Raw genomic sequence first — 16,090 nt, forward strand, 5'->3', positions numbered from 1 at the left:
AAGTATTCAAATGTATTGTCCTTCCTCGAGTCTAGAGAGACGTTGAGCACACAGTACAGCAGTATGTACACTACTAGTAAGTCCACCATCCAAGGTGGTGTATTTGAGTTACAGGCTGGCTGGCCACACACAGGTAGGTCTGGGTGGAAAGTCGAACAACAGACACAGCGAGGCACCGCTGATTGAACTGTCTCTCATTAGGAAAACACACTCTCTCTCTCTCTCTCTCTCTCTCTAACATACAGTATAATACAGAGCCATGAGTGCATGGAGCTCCCTTCCATCAAATACAGCGCAAGTGAACAGCAAACCTGGTTTAAAAAAACAAATAAAGCAACACCTCACAGCACAACGCTTCTCCCCCATGTGACTTACCTGTTGTGTATTACTGACATGTACACTATATGACCAAAAGTATGTGGACACCTACTTGTCGAACATCTCAATTCAATATCATGGGCATTAATATGTAGTTGGTTCCCCCTTTGCTGGTATAAGAGCCTCCACTCCTCTGGGAAGGCTTTCCACTAAAATGATGGAACATTGCTACAGGAACTTGTTTTCATTAAGCCACACAAGCATTAGTGAGGTCGGGCACTGATGTTGGGCGATTAGGCCTGGCTCGCAGTCAGTGTTGAAATTCATCCCAAAGATGTACGATGGGGTTTCAGCCAGGGCTTTGTGCAGGCCAGTCAGTTCTTCCCCACCGATCTCGACAAACCATTTCTGTATGGACCTCGCTTTGTGCATGGGGGCATTGTCATGCTGAAACAGGAATGGGCCTTCCCCAAACTGTTGCCACAAAGTTGGAAGCACATAATCGTCTAGAATATCATTGTATGCTGTAGAGTAAAGATTTACCTTCACTGGATCTAAGTGGTGTAGCCTGAACCATGAAAAACAGCCCCAGACCATTATTCCTCCTCCATCAAACTTTACAGTTGGCACTATGTGCTGTTGTCTGTGCCCAATAATGTTTGTACCATGTTTTGTGCTGCTACTATGCTGTGTTGTCATGTGTTGCTGCCATGCTATGTTTTATTTTTAATCCCGGCCTCCGTCCCCAGAGGCCTTTTTCTTTATCTTTATCTATATCTATATATATATATATATATATATATATATATATATATATATATATATATACATAAAAACCCTGATTTGTCCATTATTTGGGGGTATGGCAGTCATTTGAAAAACATTATAACAGAATTTCTGATTTTCTTCTCAACTCACCATCACATACTTTTAATGTGGGGCTATGACAGTCAATTTCTAATTAGTCTGACAATGTATCTTATCTCAAATCAAATTTTATTGGTCACATTCACATATTTAGCATACCTGTATGTTATTGCAGGTGGTGCGAAATGCTGGTGTTCCTAGCTCCACCAGTGCAGTAGTATAGAACAATTCACAACAATACACAAATCTAAAAGTAAAAGAATGGAATTAAGAAATGTATAAATATTAGGACGAGCAATGTCGGAGTGGCTTTAACTAAAATCTCACCACCCCTAATGAGGTGGGTGTGCTTGATGTGTGTCGCGTCTGAGATTCTCAAAGTCGGGTGTGGTCGACAGTGCTCACCTCATCTCTCCCACCTGTATCGATATTTGGTTTTAATGCAGACGAGAGCACTGAATCCAGCTTTACACAGATATTAATTTGATGGTGCTTTCAAGACCACTATGATCTCTGAAAAACGAGAGGTCAAATCATGATGCCAGTGATCTTCAGGTCGGAAAGTTGTATCTCTAGAAAGAGATTTTTCCCCTTCGGAGCTTGTTATATTTAGAGTTCCCAGTTGCCTTGAACGTACTGAAGTCGGAGATTTCCGAGGTCCCAGTTTCGAGTTCCCAGTTGTTTAAACCGGGCCTTAATGCTCAAAGGCAGACAGGAGGCTATTATTCTATTATTGAGTCAGGAACCAAAACTCCTCCGTAGTGACCCATGAATGCATTCGGTCACATGAGAGCTCGATCAGCTGTTCGATTTCACTTACCGGCATGTCAACTGAGCCAGGATCACAGTCAAACGGTTTGGAAAGTAGGTCCCAAAGTGCTCTTCCAAGTGTTGGAGGTGAGCACTCAGAACTAGTGTGGGACACTTACTGATGCTGTTTTCTGTTTTCTGAAACACGCACAAGGCGATGGATGGGGGAAACACATTCATAACTACAGTGCAGAGATCTGCCCGCCATCCCGCAATAGATGGAGCCCCATCGGTGCAAAAGCCCACCCTTTGATCCCATGGAGGAAAAAAAATATCGTCAATATAGCAACGCAGCACACAGAACATCCCCTGTGCCCTTTCATGCCCAGGAATTGTGAAATAGAACAATATGTCCTCGTGAATAGCATCCCCTGACATGTATAGAGAACAAAAGTCAATACATGGGAATTTCAACCCTCAGCTAACATCCATTTAGAGGAGCATAAGCTGGAGAGTTCGAGTCGGTCAGCCAGTTTCCTGGCATATATTCTTTGTTTAACAGTGTTATCTGACAAAGGTATTGATGTGAGTTTCTGTGCATACGCCTCCCCACACATTAGTTTCACCTTATCAATTGTGGCCAGTAATATCAGTCTCTGTGTGTGGTTTTATAGCATAGCGGGCCTAGCCATTTACCATGGGAATGATTCAAGAGCAACAGTCAAGTGTGACCTTTTCCCACGATCTAGGGCGCTCTCTCATTGAATTTTATCTTTGAGATTTTAATTTATATTTTGAAGATTAACCACATTACAATGATTTTGAGATAAAGACAATATTCTAATATTTGTTTTTCTATATATGATTGTTTCCTCAGGATTTGGAATAGGAAATTCTCCCGCGACCCCATTTTCATGTCAGGCGACCCCACATAGGGTTGTGAGTCCTAGTTTGGGAACCGTTGCTCCAAACTCTCTTTATTGTCTCACAAAATTCTCTCTAAAGTTGAGTATGCCTTTCTATCATGACATTTCTGCTTTACTGGTGGTCCAGAGTGATTATTATCCCAAAGTGATGGCATAAAAAATAGCATAATGTGTGATGTGTGGCATCTGTAAACGACCACCAAAGACACAAACACACACACTTCAGGAAGATGGTGCTGCAGTGGATAGCTGCCGTCTTACGGGCTCCTGACCAATTCTGCTATTTTGTGTTTTTTTATGCTGATCTTAATTTTTTTGTACATAATATTTCCTCCATCATTTCCTATGACCGAAAAGAGCTTTTGGACATCAGAACAGCGATCACTAACCTCAAATTGGATGAAGATTTCTACTTCAATGAATCGGCAGCTGGGGACATACTGCTCATCCCGGGCCAGGCCCTAAACCGTGGGACTCGAAAGAGGAAGATATGGCAGAAAAAGTGTAAACGAGCGAGAATACGTCGGTGAGTAAATAAACAGCCTCTACCCTGTGTTCTATTGGCAAATGTACAACCACTAGAGAACAAGCTAGACAAGTTCCATTTAAGGACAAGTTCCATTCAATGAAGGACCTGAAGATCTGTAATATTCTCTGTTTCTCAGAGTCGTGGCTGAAAAAGGAAATGGATAAAATACGGTACATCTAGCTGTTTCTTTTATGGATCAGCAAGACCAAAAGGCAGCTTTGGGTAACGTTAAGGGGGAGGCGTTTGTCTCTTTCCTAACAACTGCTGGTGCGCAATCTCTAATGTTAAGGAAGTCTCTAGGTTTTTCCTTGCCTGAGTTAGAATACCTCATGATAAGCTACACACCATACTATTTACCAAGAGAGTTTTCATCTATATTTTTTGTAGCTGTCTATTTACCACCACAATCCGATGTTGGCACTAAGACCACACTCGATGAGCTGTATAATGCCATAAGCAAACAAGAAAATGCACATCCAGAGGCGTCACTCCTAGTGGCCGGTGATTTTAATGCAGGGAAACTGAACTCAGTCTTAACTCGTTTTTACCAGCATTTCACCTTTGTAACTAGAGCCGTCAAAACTCTAGATCAACTTTAATCAACACACAGATTCCAGCTCACAAGCATAAACTCAAACAGGAAGTACTAGTGACGCGCTCAATACGGAAATGGTCCGATGAAGCGTATGCTAAACTACAGGACTGTTTCGATGGCACAGACTGAAATATGTTCCGAGATTCACCCAATAACATATCAGTCACCGGCTTCATTAATAAGTGCATCAATGACGTCACCCCCACAGTGACCGTACGTACATATCCCAACCAGAAGCCATGGATTACAGGCAACATCGACACTGAGCTAAAGGCTAGAGCTGGCACTTTCAAGGAGCGGGACACTAATCCGGAAGTTTAGAAGAAATCCCCAAGCTATCAAACAGTCAAAACAGGGCTAAGATCGAATCCTACTACGCCATCTCTGACGCTGGCCAAATGGGCAGGGCTTGTAAACTATCACGGATTACAAAGAGAAACCCAGCCACGAGCTACCCAGTGACACAAGCCTACCAGGCGAGCTAAATGCCTTCTATGCTCACTTCGAGGCAAGCAACACTGAACCAGGCATGAGAAAACCAGATGTTCTACATGAATAAGAACTTTAAGCAGATTAACATTCACAAGGCCAGACAGATTACCAGGACACGTACTCAGAGCATGCGCTGACCAGCTGGCTAGTGTCTTCACTGTCATTTTCAACCTCTCCCTGATACCTACATTTTTCAAGCAGGTCATGGCTCACATCAACACCCTCATCCCAGACACCCTGGTCCCACTCAAATTTGCATACCGCCCCAACAGATCCACAGATGACGCAATCTCTGTGGTACTCCACACTGCCCTCTCCCAGCTGGACAAGAGGAACACCGATGTGAGAATGCTGTTCATTGACTATAGCTCATTGTTCAACAACATAGTTGTTCCAAGCTCAAAACTAAGCTCAGGACCCTGGGACTGAACTCTCCCTTCTGCAACTAGATTCTGAAATTCCTGACGGTGGTTGGCTTGATCACTGACGATGAGACAGAATATAGGGAGGAGGTCAGTGAACGGGCAGTATGGTGCCAGGACAACAACCTCTCCCTCAACAAGACAAAGGAGCTGATTGTGGACAACGGGAAACAGAGGGCCTAGCACACCCCCATCCACATCAATGCGACTGTAGTGGAGCGGTTTGAGAACTTTACGTTCCTCGTTGTCCACATCAATAAGGAATTATCATGGTCCACACACAGCAACACAGTCGTGAAGGAGGCATGACAACGTCTCTTCCCCCTAAGGAGGCTGAAATGATTTGTCATGGGCCCTCAGATCCTCAAAAAGTTATTCAGCAGCACAGCATTGAGAGAATCTTGACTGGCTGCATAACCTGTTGGTATGGCAACTGCTTGGGATCAAACCGCAAGGCGCTACCAAGGGTAGTACGTACAGCCCAGTACATCACTGGGGCTGAGCTCCCTGCCATCCAGGACCTCTATACCAGGCGATGTCAGAAGAAGGCCCGAAAAATCGTCAAAGATTCCAGTCACCCAAGTCAAAGACTATTCTCTCTGCTACTGCACAGCCAGCGGTACCAATGCACGAAGTCTGGAACCAACAGGACCTTGAACATCTTCTATTCCCAAGCCATTAGACTGCTAAATAGTTCATTAAATTGTTATTTTGTCCAGTAATATGGTCAAGCGCTGCAAAGAAGACCTAGTTAAGCTGCAGAAAGAACAGAGCCACACGTCTTGCTCTTTTATTGTAATCAGAGGGATAATATTAACACTATGCATGCCAGTCTCTCTTGGCTAAGAGATGAGGAAAGACTGACTGCGTCACTTCTTGTTTTTATAAGAAACATTCATGTGTTGGGAATTCCAAATTGTTTGCATAGTCAACTTACACACAGCACTGACACACACACTTACACCACCAGATATGCCACCAGGGGTCTTTTCACAGTCCCCAGGTCCAGCACAAATTCAAGGAAATGTACAATATAATACAGAGCCATTGGTGCATGGAGCTCCCTTCCATCTTATATAGTGCAAGTGAACAGCAAACCTGTTTTCAAAAAACAAATAAAGCTCACGGCACAACGCCTCTCCCCAATGTGACCTACTTGTTGTGTGTATGTACTGACATGTATGTGTAACTGATAGATGCACACACACACACACACACACAATTTTACATTTATGCAAATTGTAAAGTATTTTTTCTGTAATGTCATTTTAGCTATTTGTCGGGCCCCAGTAAGACTAGCTGTCACCGTTGTTGTTGGCTAATGGGAATCCTAATAAATCACTACCTACATGCACATACAGTTGAAGTCGGAGGTTTACATACACTTAGGTTGGAGTAATTAAAACTTGTTTTTCAACCACTCCACACATTTCTTGTTTACAAACTATAGTTTGTCGTTAAGGACATCTACTTTCTGCATGACAACAAGTCATTTTTACAACAATTGTTCACAGACAGATTATTTCACTTATAATTCACTGTATCACAATTCCAGTGGGTCAGAAGTTTACATACATTAAGTTGACAGTGCATTTAAATGGCTTTAGAAGCTTCTGATAGGCTTGTTGACATCATTTGAGTCAATTGGAGGTGTACCTGTGCATGTATTTCAAGGCCTACCTTCAAACTCAGTGCCTCTTTGCTTGACATCATGTGAAAATCAAAAGAAATCAGCCAAAAAAAATACAATTGTTGACCTCCACATTCTGGTTCATCCTTGGGAGCAATTTCCAAACGCCTGAAGGTACCACATTCATCTGTGCAAAAAATAGTACGCAAGTATAAGCACAATGGGACCACGCAGCCGTCATACCGCTCAGGAAGGAGACACATTCTGTCTCCTAGAGATGAATGTACTTTGGTGCGAAATCCTAGAACAACAGCAAAGGACCTTGTGAAGATGCTGGAGGAAACAGGTACAAAAGTATCTATATCCACAGTAAAACAAGTCCTATATCGACAACTTGAAAGGCCGCTCAGCAAGGAAGAAGCCACTGCTCGAAAACCACCATAAAAAGCCAGACTACAGTCTGCAACTGCACATGGGGATAAAAATGGTACTTTTTGGAGAAATGTCCTCTGGTCTGATGAAACAAAAATAGAACTATTTGGCCATAATGACCATCGTTATGCTTGGAGGAAAAAGGGTGAGGCTTGCAAGCCGAAGAACACCATCCCAACCGTGAGACACGGGAGTGGCAGCCTCATGTTGTGGGGGTGCTTTGCTGCAGGAGGACTGGTGAACTTCACAAAATAGATGGTATCATGAGGTAGGAAAATTAGGTGGATATATTGAAGCAACATCTCAGACATCAGTCAGGAAGTTAAAGCTTGGTCGTAAATGGGTCTTCCAAATGGACAATGACCCCAAGCATACTTCCAAAGTTGTGGCAAAATGGCTTAAGGACAACAAAGTCAAGGTATTGGAGTGGCCATCACAAAGCCCTGACCTCAATCCTAGGGCTGGGCGATAAATCAATATCAATAATTATCAAGGTAATTACTTCCCTCAATAACGATATAAAACATTTAGATTAATTTTCGATAATGTCGATATAGAATAATTAGGTACAGCAGTCCATTTTACCTCTGTGACGCAGCAGGAACGTGTAGAGAAGTGACAATATGGACATGGAGAGGTATACCACTAAAAACCACTTAGCACCTCGAGTGATGGAGTAGCCACTATTAACCACGAAAAATGAGTGATGTTGGCGAAAACAGTGGCAGTGATAGCCATGGAGAAGGAGCAGCTTCCAACAAAGAAATGATTGATAAAAAGGGTTCCACTGTCTCAGTAATTTGAAAGTGGTTTGGCTTTTTGAAGTCTGGCAAAGAGCAGAGCAATGTTCGGTGCAAATTGTGTCGTAGACAGGTGGCTACGAAGTCTGGTAATACGACAAACCTTTTTCAACATCTGAAGCAAAATCACTCTTTGGAACATGCAGGAAGTTTGAGTTCGCGCCACGATATTGATAAACGCTCCTCAAGCACCAGTCAATCTAGGGATGTTTGCCCGAAGCAGTGAACACGGACAGCATTTATGCCCTACAAGCAAACATTAAAAAAACAAAGACATCACAAATGCTACCAATTAGCACAGTCGAAGACATGCTACCAATTAGCACAGTCAAAAAGGAAGGTTTCAAGAGGCTTATCAATTTAATTGACCCCAAGTACGTGCTCCCAGGCCGCAAACATGGAACAATTTTCCTTAAAACATTATTTTATTAATATCGTGATAATTATCATTATCGAATGATTATCGTGATAAAAACCTGACTCAGTTGCACCAGCTCAGTCAGGAGGAATGGGCCAATATTCACACATCTTATTGGAAGGCTACCCGAAACGTTTGACCCAAGTTAAACAATTTGAAGGCAATGCTAACAAATACTAATTAAGTGTATGTAAACTTCTGACCCACTGGGAATGTGATGAAAGAAATAAAAGCTGAAATGAATCATTCTCTCTACTATTATTCTGACATTTCACATTCTTAAAGTAAAGTGGTGATCCTAACGGACCTAAGACAGGGAATTTTGACTTGGAATTGTGAAAAACTGAGTTTAAATGTATTTGGCTAAGGTGTATGTAAACGTCTGACTACCTCAATTACCTCGTACCCCTGCATGTTGACTCGTTGTTATATACCCCGTGTATATAGCGAAGTTACAGTTACTCCTAGTGTTATTATTTCTCTATTTTTCTCTCTGTATTGTTGGGAAGGGCCTGTAAGTCAGCATTTCACTACACCAGTTGTTTACGAAGCATGTGACAAAATAAAATGTGACTTTATTTGATTTGACACACACACACAGCTTATGTTTGCTGTTAGTATTGCAGAACTGCGTTGACCCACTGTTTACTGTAGACTGCTGGGGGACTGACATATTGATTATTGAAGCAATTTAGATTTAGAGTGAAAGTGAAAGATCCTCAGGTCACAACACAGTACACCAGACAGCGTCCCACACTGCCATAAATCCTCACTACATGACAGGGCCAAGCAGAGAGAGAGAGAGAGAGAGAAAGAGAGAGAGAGAGAGAGAGAGAGAGAGAGAGGGGGAGAGATAGATAGAGGGGAGATGGTGAGGAGGGGAGAGCGGAAGGAGCAACAGGAAAGGAGAGGGAGATGCATGGAAAGGGAGAGAGAGAGTCAACATTTGGAGTAAACTGAACTCAGTGAGCTTTCTGAAGTCTGATGCCTAAACAAATACAGAATTCTACCAATGAACACCCTTTTGTCTCAATTTGGTGTTGTTGACAAATAAATGAAAAGCTGTGAACGCCACAAACTCCCAGCATGTCGCTGGTGTCTGTGCTTGTATAATTCATCATCAATACGCGGGCAGTGCCCTCCTTAATGACCAATAGCAGACTCTCACCATGGTAACCAGTTCTGCACCTACACAGACATCATTACATGAATGGGCACAGAACAAAGGAAAGACAAGTCAACAACAGTCAACAATAATTACGAAAAAGAACAAAGGAAAGACAATAACCCCCACAATACAGGGCATTGGATTAACAAAACTAGTGCACTATAGGAAGAAGAGCCTCCGTGAGCCCTTGCTTCCCCATTCCCCCTCTGTCACCTCCTCTCAGTCAAGCCATCTTAGTCTACACCTACAGCCCACACAGTCTTATCCGCACACACACTAACCCGCTTCCCTTACAAAATGATTTGTGCAAAGACAAAGTCAATATCGCTACTGTGCTAAACTGAAGGCCCTATCAAGTTTAAAAGACCAACAAATTGTGCTTGAAGAAACGTACTTACAGTGACAGAACAATTACAGGGACTCATATCAGCTGTTGGATGGAATCAACAGCTCCCGTTGAAAAATACCTGCAGCTACATCCTAGCTGTTTGTTAGTTCTTGAAATCGAACACACAGCCTTACCTTGGGATAGACTAGACTAGAGGTGTAGCCTGTTGATCTGCAAACTCACTTAAGTAACAACTACTTCAAACAAACCTCTTAGTCAAACAAGTTGTTCAGGAAGAAACAGTTCAATGCTTTTGTCTTTCTTTCCTCTACTGGCCACCCTAAGTCTAATTTCAACTTCTTTGATGTTTTCTTGCTATGAAACTAGCTACTAAAAAACATCTTTGTTGCTTGAACGTTTCAGTGGTTGTATGGAGAGAGGAGGGGATTAGAGTACCTGCAACATCCGTCCCTCTGTCCTGGTCCGAGGATTCCTCTGTCACAGGTATCTTGGCCGCTGTCTGTGTGATGAGCTCGGGCACAACGAAGCCAGTGTGGTGGAAGCCACTCTGGGAGGACAGTGGAGCCATGTAGTGGGTCAGATCCCCTGTATTGATCTCAATGAATGGCCAGGCATGAAGCTGCCTCTCCTGTGGGGTGGGTGAAAGAGAGTGAGAGAGGGACAGAGCAGGAGAGAGAGAGAATGTTTAATTCCCATTGACAAGAGGCAGTGCATTTTATGAGATCTGCCCTCCACTCCTGAGCTTGTCTAAGGCTCAACCGCTCTGTATGTAAAAAACACATGTCAACAATGTAGGGAGAGTTATTCTAAAGAAGAACTAAGTCTTTCTCTAAAGACGGCTGCTGTAGACCAGAAAGACTTGTCAGTTTGACCATGTACCACATCTATAAGCACTGTATTACTCCCATAACAATAAACTGAGCTGTGAACCATTAAGACAATTTGGTCAGTGTTAAAGCATGACATAATTTCTCTCCTCTCCCACTCTAGTCTGAACTACACACAACAGTATATAAAGATATTCTTTCCAGGAGGAGATAGCCACCTGCTTGAGATCATTACTCCACTCCCTGCTCATAACTGCTCATAACGTTTAACAGCACACCCAATTTGCTTACCGCCCAAATAGGTCCACAGACGATGCAATCTCAACCACACTGCACACTGCCCTAACCCATCTGGACAAGAGGAATACCTATGTGAGAATGCTGTTCATCGACTACAGCTCAGCATTTAACACCATAGTACCCTCCAAACTCGTCATCAAGCTCAAGACCCTGGGTCTCGACCCCGCCCTGTGCAACTGGGTCCTGGACTTCCTGACGGGCCGCCACCAGGTGGTGAGGGTAGGTAACAACATCTCCACCCCGCTGATCCTCAACACTGAGGCCCCACAAGGGTGCGTTCTGAGCCCTCTCCTGTACTCCCTGTTCACCCACGACTGCGTGGCCACACACGCCTCCAACTCAATCATCAAGTTTGCGGACGACACAACAGTGGTAGGCTTGATTACCAACAACGACGAGACGGCCTACAGGGAGGAGGTGAGGGCCCTCGGAGTCTGGTGTCAGGAAAATAACCTCACACTCAACGCCAACAAAACAAAGGAGATGATTGTGGACTTCAGGAAACAGCAAAGGGAACACCCCCCTATCCACATCGATGGAACAGTAGTGGAGAGGGTAGTAAGTTTTAAGTTCCTCGGCGTACACATCACAGACAAACTGAATTGGTCCACCCACACAGACAGCATCGTGAAGAAGGCGCAGCAGCGCCTCTTCAACCTCAGGAGGCTGAAGAAATTTGGCTTGTCACCAAAAGCACTCACAAACTTCTACAGATGCACAATCGAGAGCATCCTGTCGGGCTGTATCACCGCCTGGTACGGCAACTGCTTCGCCCACAACCGTAAGGCTCTCCAGAGGGTAGTGAGGTCTGCACAACGCATCACCGGGGGCAAACTACCTGCCCTCCAGGACACCTACACCACCCGATGTCACAGGAAGGCCATTAAGATCATCAAGGACAACAACCACCCGAGCCACTGCCTGTTCACCCCGCTATCATCCAGAAGGCGAGGTCAGTACAGGTGCATCAAAGCTGGGACCGAGAGACTGAAAAACAGCTCCTATCTCAAGGCCATCAGACTGTTACTAACATTGACATTGAGTGGCTGCTGCCAACACACTGACTCAACTCCAGCCACTTTAATAATGGGAATTTATGTAAAATATATCACTAGCCACTTTAAACAATGCTACTTAATATAATGTTTACATACCCTACATTATTCATCTCATATGTCTACGTATATACTGTACTCTATATCAACTACTGCATCTTTATGTAATACATGTATCACTAGCCACTTTAAACTATGCCACTTTGTTTACATACTCATCTCATATGTATATACTGTACTCGATACCATCTACTGCATCTTGCCTATGCCGCTCTGTACCATCACTCATTCATATATCTTTATGTACATATTCTTTATCCCTTTACACTTGTGTGTATAAGGCAGTAGTTTTGGAATTGTTAGTTAGATTACTCGTTGGTTATTACTGCATTGTCGGAACTAGAAGCACAAGCATTTCGCTACACTCGCATTAACATCTGCTAACCATGTGTATGTGACAAATACAATTTTATTTGATTTGATTAGAACAAGGTTGTGTAAGGGATGAGCAGACACAGACATGGGGACACACGAAAAGGCACACGCACACATACACACACCAATTATTCTTAATTTAATGAGCCAGTCTCTTTTGTCATGGAAAAAAACAGACACACTCCAGTAATTAAAAAAAAAGTGTTTAGTGTTTGCTGTGTAACCTCGCACAGAGTAGTGAGCTAATCAATGAGGATTGATACAGTGCCTTCAGAAAGTATTCATACCCCTTGACCTATTCCACATTTTGTTGTGTTACAGCTTGAATTCAAAATTGATTAAATAGATGTTTTCCTTCACCCAACTACACACAATACCCCATAATTACATTTGAGCAAATTCTATTGAAAATTAAATACAGAAATATCTCATTTACATAAGTATTCACACTCCTGAGTCAATACATGTTAGAATCACCTTTGTCTCTCTGGGTAAGAGCTTTGCACACCTGGATTGTACAATATTTGCACATTATTCTTTAAACAATTCTTCAAGCTAATTGTCAAGTTGATTGTTTGATCATTACTAGACAGCCATTTTTAAGTCTTGCCATAGATTTTCAAGCCAATTTAAGTCAAAACTGTAACTAGGCAACTCAGGAACATTCAATGGTCATCTTGGTAAGCATCTCCAGTGTATATTTGGCCTTGTGTTTTAGGTTATTGTTCTGCTGAAAGGTGCATTTGTCTCCCAGGGTCTGTTGGAAAGCAGACTGACCCAGGTTTTTCTCTAGGATTTAGCCTGGGCTTAGCTCTATTCCATTTGGTAGTGGTTGCATCATGCTATGGATATGCTTTGCATCGGCAAGGACTAGGGAGTTTTTTTTATATAAAAAAACATGAAGAGTGGTATTCAAGGATGTGTTGTGTTGGATTTGCCCCAAACAGAACGCTTTGTATTCAAAAATCCCTGAGCGGTTTCCTTCCTCTCCGGCAACTGAGTTGGGAAGAACGCCTGTATCTTTGTAGTGACTGGGTGTATTGACACACCATCCAAAGTGTAATTAATAACTTCACCACGCTCAAAGGGATATTCAATATCTTATTATTGTTTCACCCATCTACCAATATGTGCTCTTCTTTGCCAGGCTTTGGAAAACCTCCTTGGCCTTTGTGGTTGAATCTGTTTGAAATTCACTGCTCGACTGAGGGACCTTACAAATAATTGTATGTGTGGAGTACAGTGATTCAAAAATCATGTTTAACATAATTATTGCACACAGAGGGAGTCCATGCAACTTTTTGTGAATTATTAAGCACATTGTTACTCCTGAACCTATTTAGGCTTGCCACAACAAAGGGGTTGAATACTTCTTTACTGAAGACATTTCAGCTTTTCATTTGCTATTAATTGTAAGAAATTCAAAATACATGAAATACTTCTAATTTGATATTATGGGGTGTTGTGTGTAGGCCAGTGACACAAAATCTCAATTTAATCAATTTTAAATTCAGGCTGTAACACAATTGTTTTTTTTAAAAGTCAATGGGTGTGAATACTTTCTGAAGCCACAGTAAATACAGATATTCCACAAGTTCTGTGATCCATTCAGCAGCATTGATTGACCTTTGATTGGGGATCAGTTTCAGCAAATGGAATCCTCTTTAGAGCAGGGGCACATTACTCCTTCGAGGGACAACCTTTAGAGAACTTTAGAAGAACCTTCCCTAAAAAGAAAAGCAGCACGCTAGGCTTCTCAAGGCAACCTGTTTTGTTGCGCTTGAATTCCGCAAACCCAATGATCACCATGTTTCTGCAGCTTTAAAATGAGAGCCGTAAGCTTCTCACATTCCCACGACTGATACACCAGTCAACTATACCATTACGTTAAGTGCCCAGTCCAATGATAAGCTGTGTGTTTTGCAGATGGGCAGAAGGAATCAGATAAGCGGAGGAGTGACATGATGAAGCCCTACCAGTATGCTGACATAATACTCCACTATAATTTATGTGTCTGGTGAATGAATATGAATTTCTGTGAGATAAGTTCCTCCATGCAAGTCCATTAACAAACCATGTACATATGCTGTATCTGTAGTTGGGTTAAAATGTTGTTGAATAATAAACTACATTCATCAATCTGACTCCAATTACCATGTGAATAAATGCTATAGACATTTAACATTTTAGTAATTTAGCAGATTCTCTTATCCAGTGTGACTTACAGTTAATGCATTCATCTTAAGATAGCTAGGTGGGACAACCACAGGTATAGTAAGTACTCTTTTCCTCAATAAAGTAGCTATCGGCAAAGTCAGAGCTAGAAGGGGAGGGGTGTTGAGGTGAGGAGGGGGATTATTTAAAATACTCTTTGAAGATGTGTGGTTTCAGGTGCTTTCGGGGAGATGGGCAGGGCCTCCGCAGTCCAAGCTTCAGGGGGAAGCTGATTCCACCATTGGGGTGCCAGGACAGAGAAGAGCTTGGACTGGGCTGAGTGGGAGCTGCCCTCCCGTAGCGGTGAGAGGGCCAAAAGGCAAGATGTGGCAGAACGGAGTGCTCTGGTTCGTGTGTAGGGTTTGAGCATAGTTCCTCTTGCTGCTCTGTAGGCAAGCACCATGGTCTTGTAGTGGATGTGAGCTTCTACTGGTAGCTATTGCAGTGTGCAGAGGTGCAGGGTGACATGGGAGAACTTGGGAAGGTTGAAAACCAGCCGGGCTGCAGCGTTCTGGATAAGTTACAGGGGTTTTATGGCACACGCAGGGAGCCTAACCAACAGTGAGTTGCAGTAGTTCTAGCGGGATGACAAGTGCCTGGATTAGGACCTGCACCACTTCCTGTGTGAGGTGGGGTCGTACTCTACGGATATTGTAGAGCATGAACCTGCATGAGTGAGTCACTGCTTTGAGGTTGGCAGAGAACGACAGGGTGTTGTCAAGAGTCACACCAAGGTTCTGTGCACTCTGGGAGAGCGACACTGTGGAGTTATCAACCGTGATGGAGAGGTCTTTGAACAGGCAAGCCTTTTCCGGGGGGGGGGGGGGGGGGGGGGGGGAACAGCAGCTCCGTCTTGCCGAGGTTGAGCTTAAGGTGGTGGGCCGACATCCAAACTGATTTATCTCCTCTCCCAGGCACACAGAGATGCATGCCGCCACCTGGGTGTCAGAAGGTGGGAAGGAGAAAAGTAATTGAGTGTCATCTGCATAGCAGATAGTTCTGTGTGAGTGGGACCAGTGGACTCAATAGGCTCAGGGAATGAGGAGTGGATATCCTCAACTCTCTTTTCCAAGTGATTGACAAAGTCGTCCGCAGAGAGGGAGGAGTAAGGGGAGGGGTGGAGGATTAAGGAGGGAGGACAAGGTGGAAAATAGTTTCCTAGGGTTAAAATGTGGAATGATAGAAAGTGGGGTAAGCAGCAGATACAGAGAAAGAGAAGGTCGAGAGGAGGGAATGAAGTTTAATTTTCCTCATTTTACAATTAGCTGCCAGCTTGCAATGAGTCACCCAGCCACGGAGCAGGAGGGGAGGCTCGTGTCGGCTGGGAGGAAAGGGGACACTGCGAGTCATAGGATGCAGAAAGGGAGGAGAGTAGGGTCATAGAGGCAGAATCAGGAGGGAGAAGGATTTAGCAGAAAAGATAGATGATAGGATAGAAGAGGAGAGAGTAGTGGGAGAGAGAGAGAGAGCGAAGATTGCGACAGAGCATGACCATCTGGGTATTGGCTGAGTGGATAGGGTTGGAGGAAAGGGAGACAGAAAAGGAAACAAAACACTTATCAG

The 16,090-nt window shown here is 43.4% G+C and overlaps 1 protein-coding gene across 1 annotated transcript in view; it reads right to left on the bottom strand.

Annotated features, from left to right (window-relative positions):
- LOC110494271 (testis-expressed protein 264) overlaps positions 1-16,090 on the bottom strand; it is a 157,234-nt gene that overhangs the window by 10,916 nt on the left and 130,228 nt on the right. The window contains exon 3 of the mRNA XM_021569215.2: positions 10,132-10,324. Within this exon, the coding sequence (XP_021424890.1) occupies positions 10,132-10,324 (193 nt within the window). The remainder of the gene's footprint in view (positions 1-10,131; positions 10,325-16,090) is intronic.

Source organism: Oncorhynchus mykiss, chromosome 17 (assembly GCF_013265735.2).
Source record: "Oncorhynchus mykiss isolate Arlee chromosome 17, USDA_OmykA_1.1, whole genome shotgun sequence".
Classification (NCBI taxonomy): domain Eukaryota; kingdom Metazoa; phylum Chordata; class Actinopteri; order Salmoniformes; family Salmonidae; genus Oncorhynchus; species Oncorhynchus mykiss.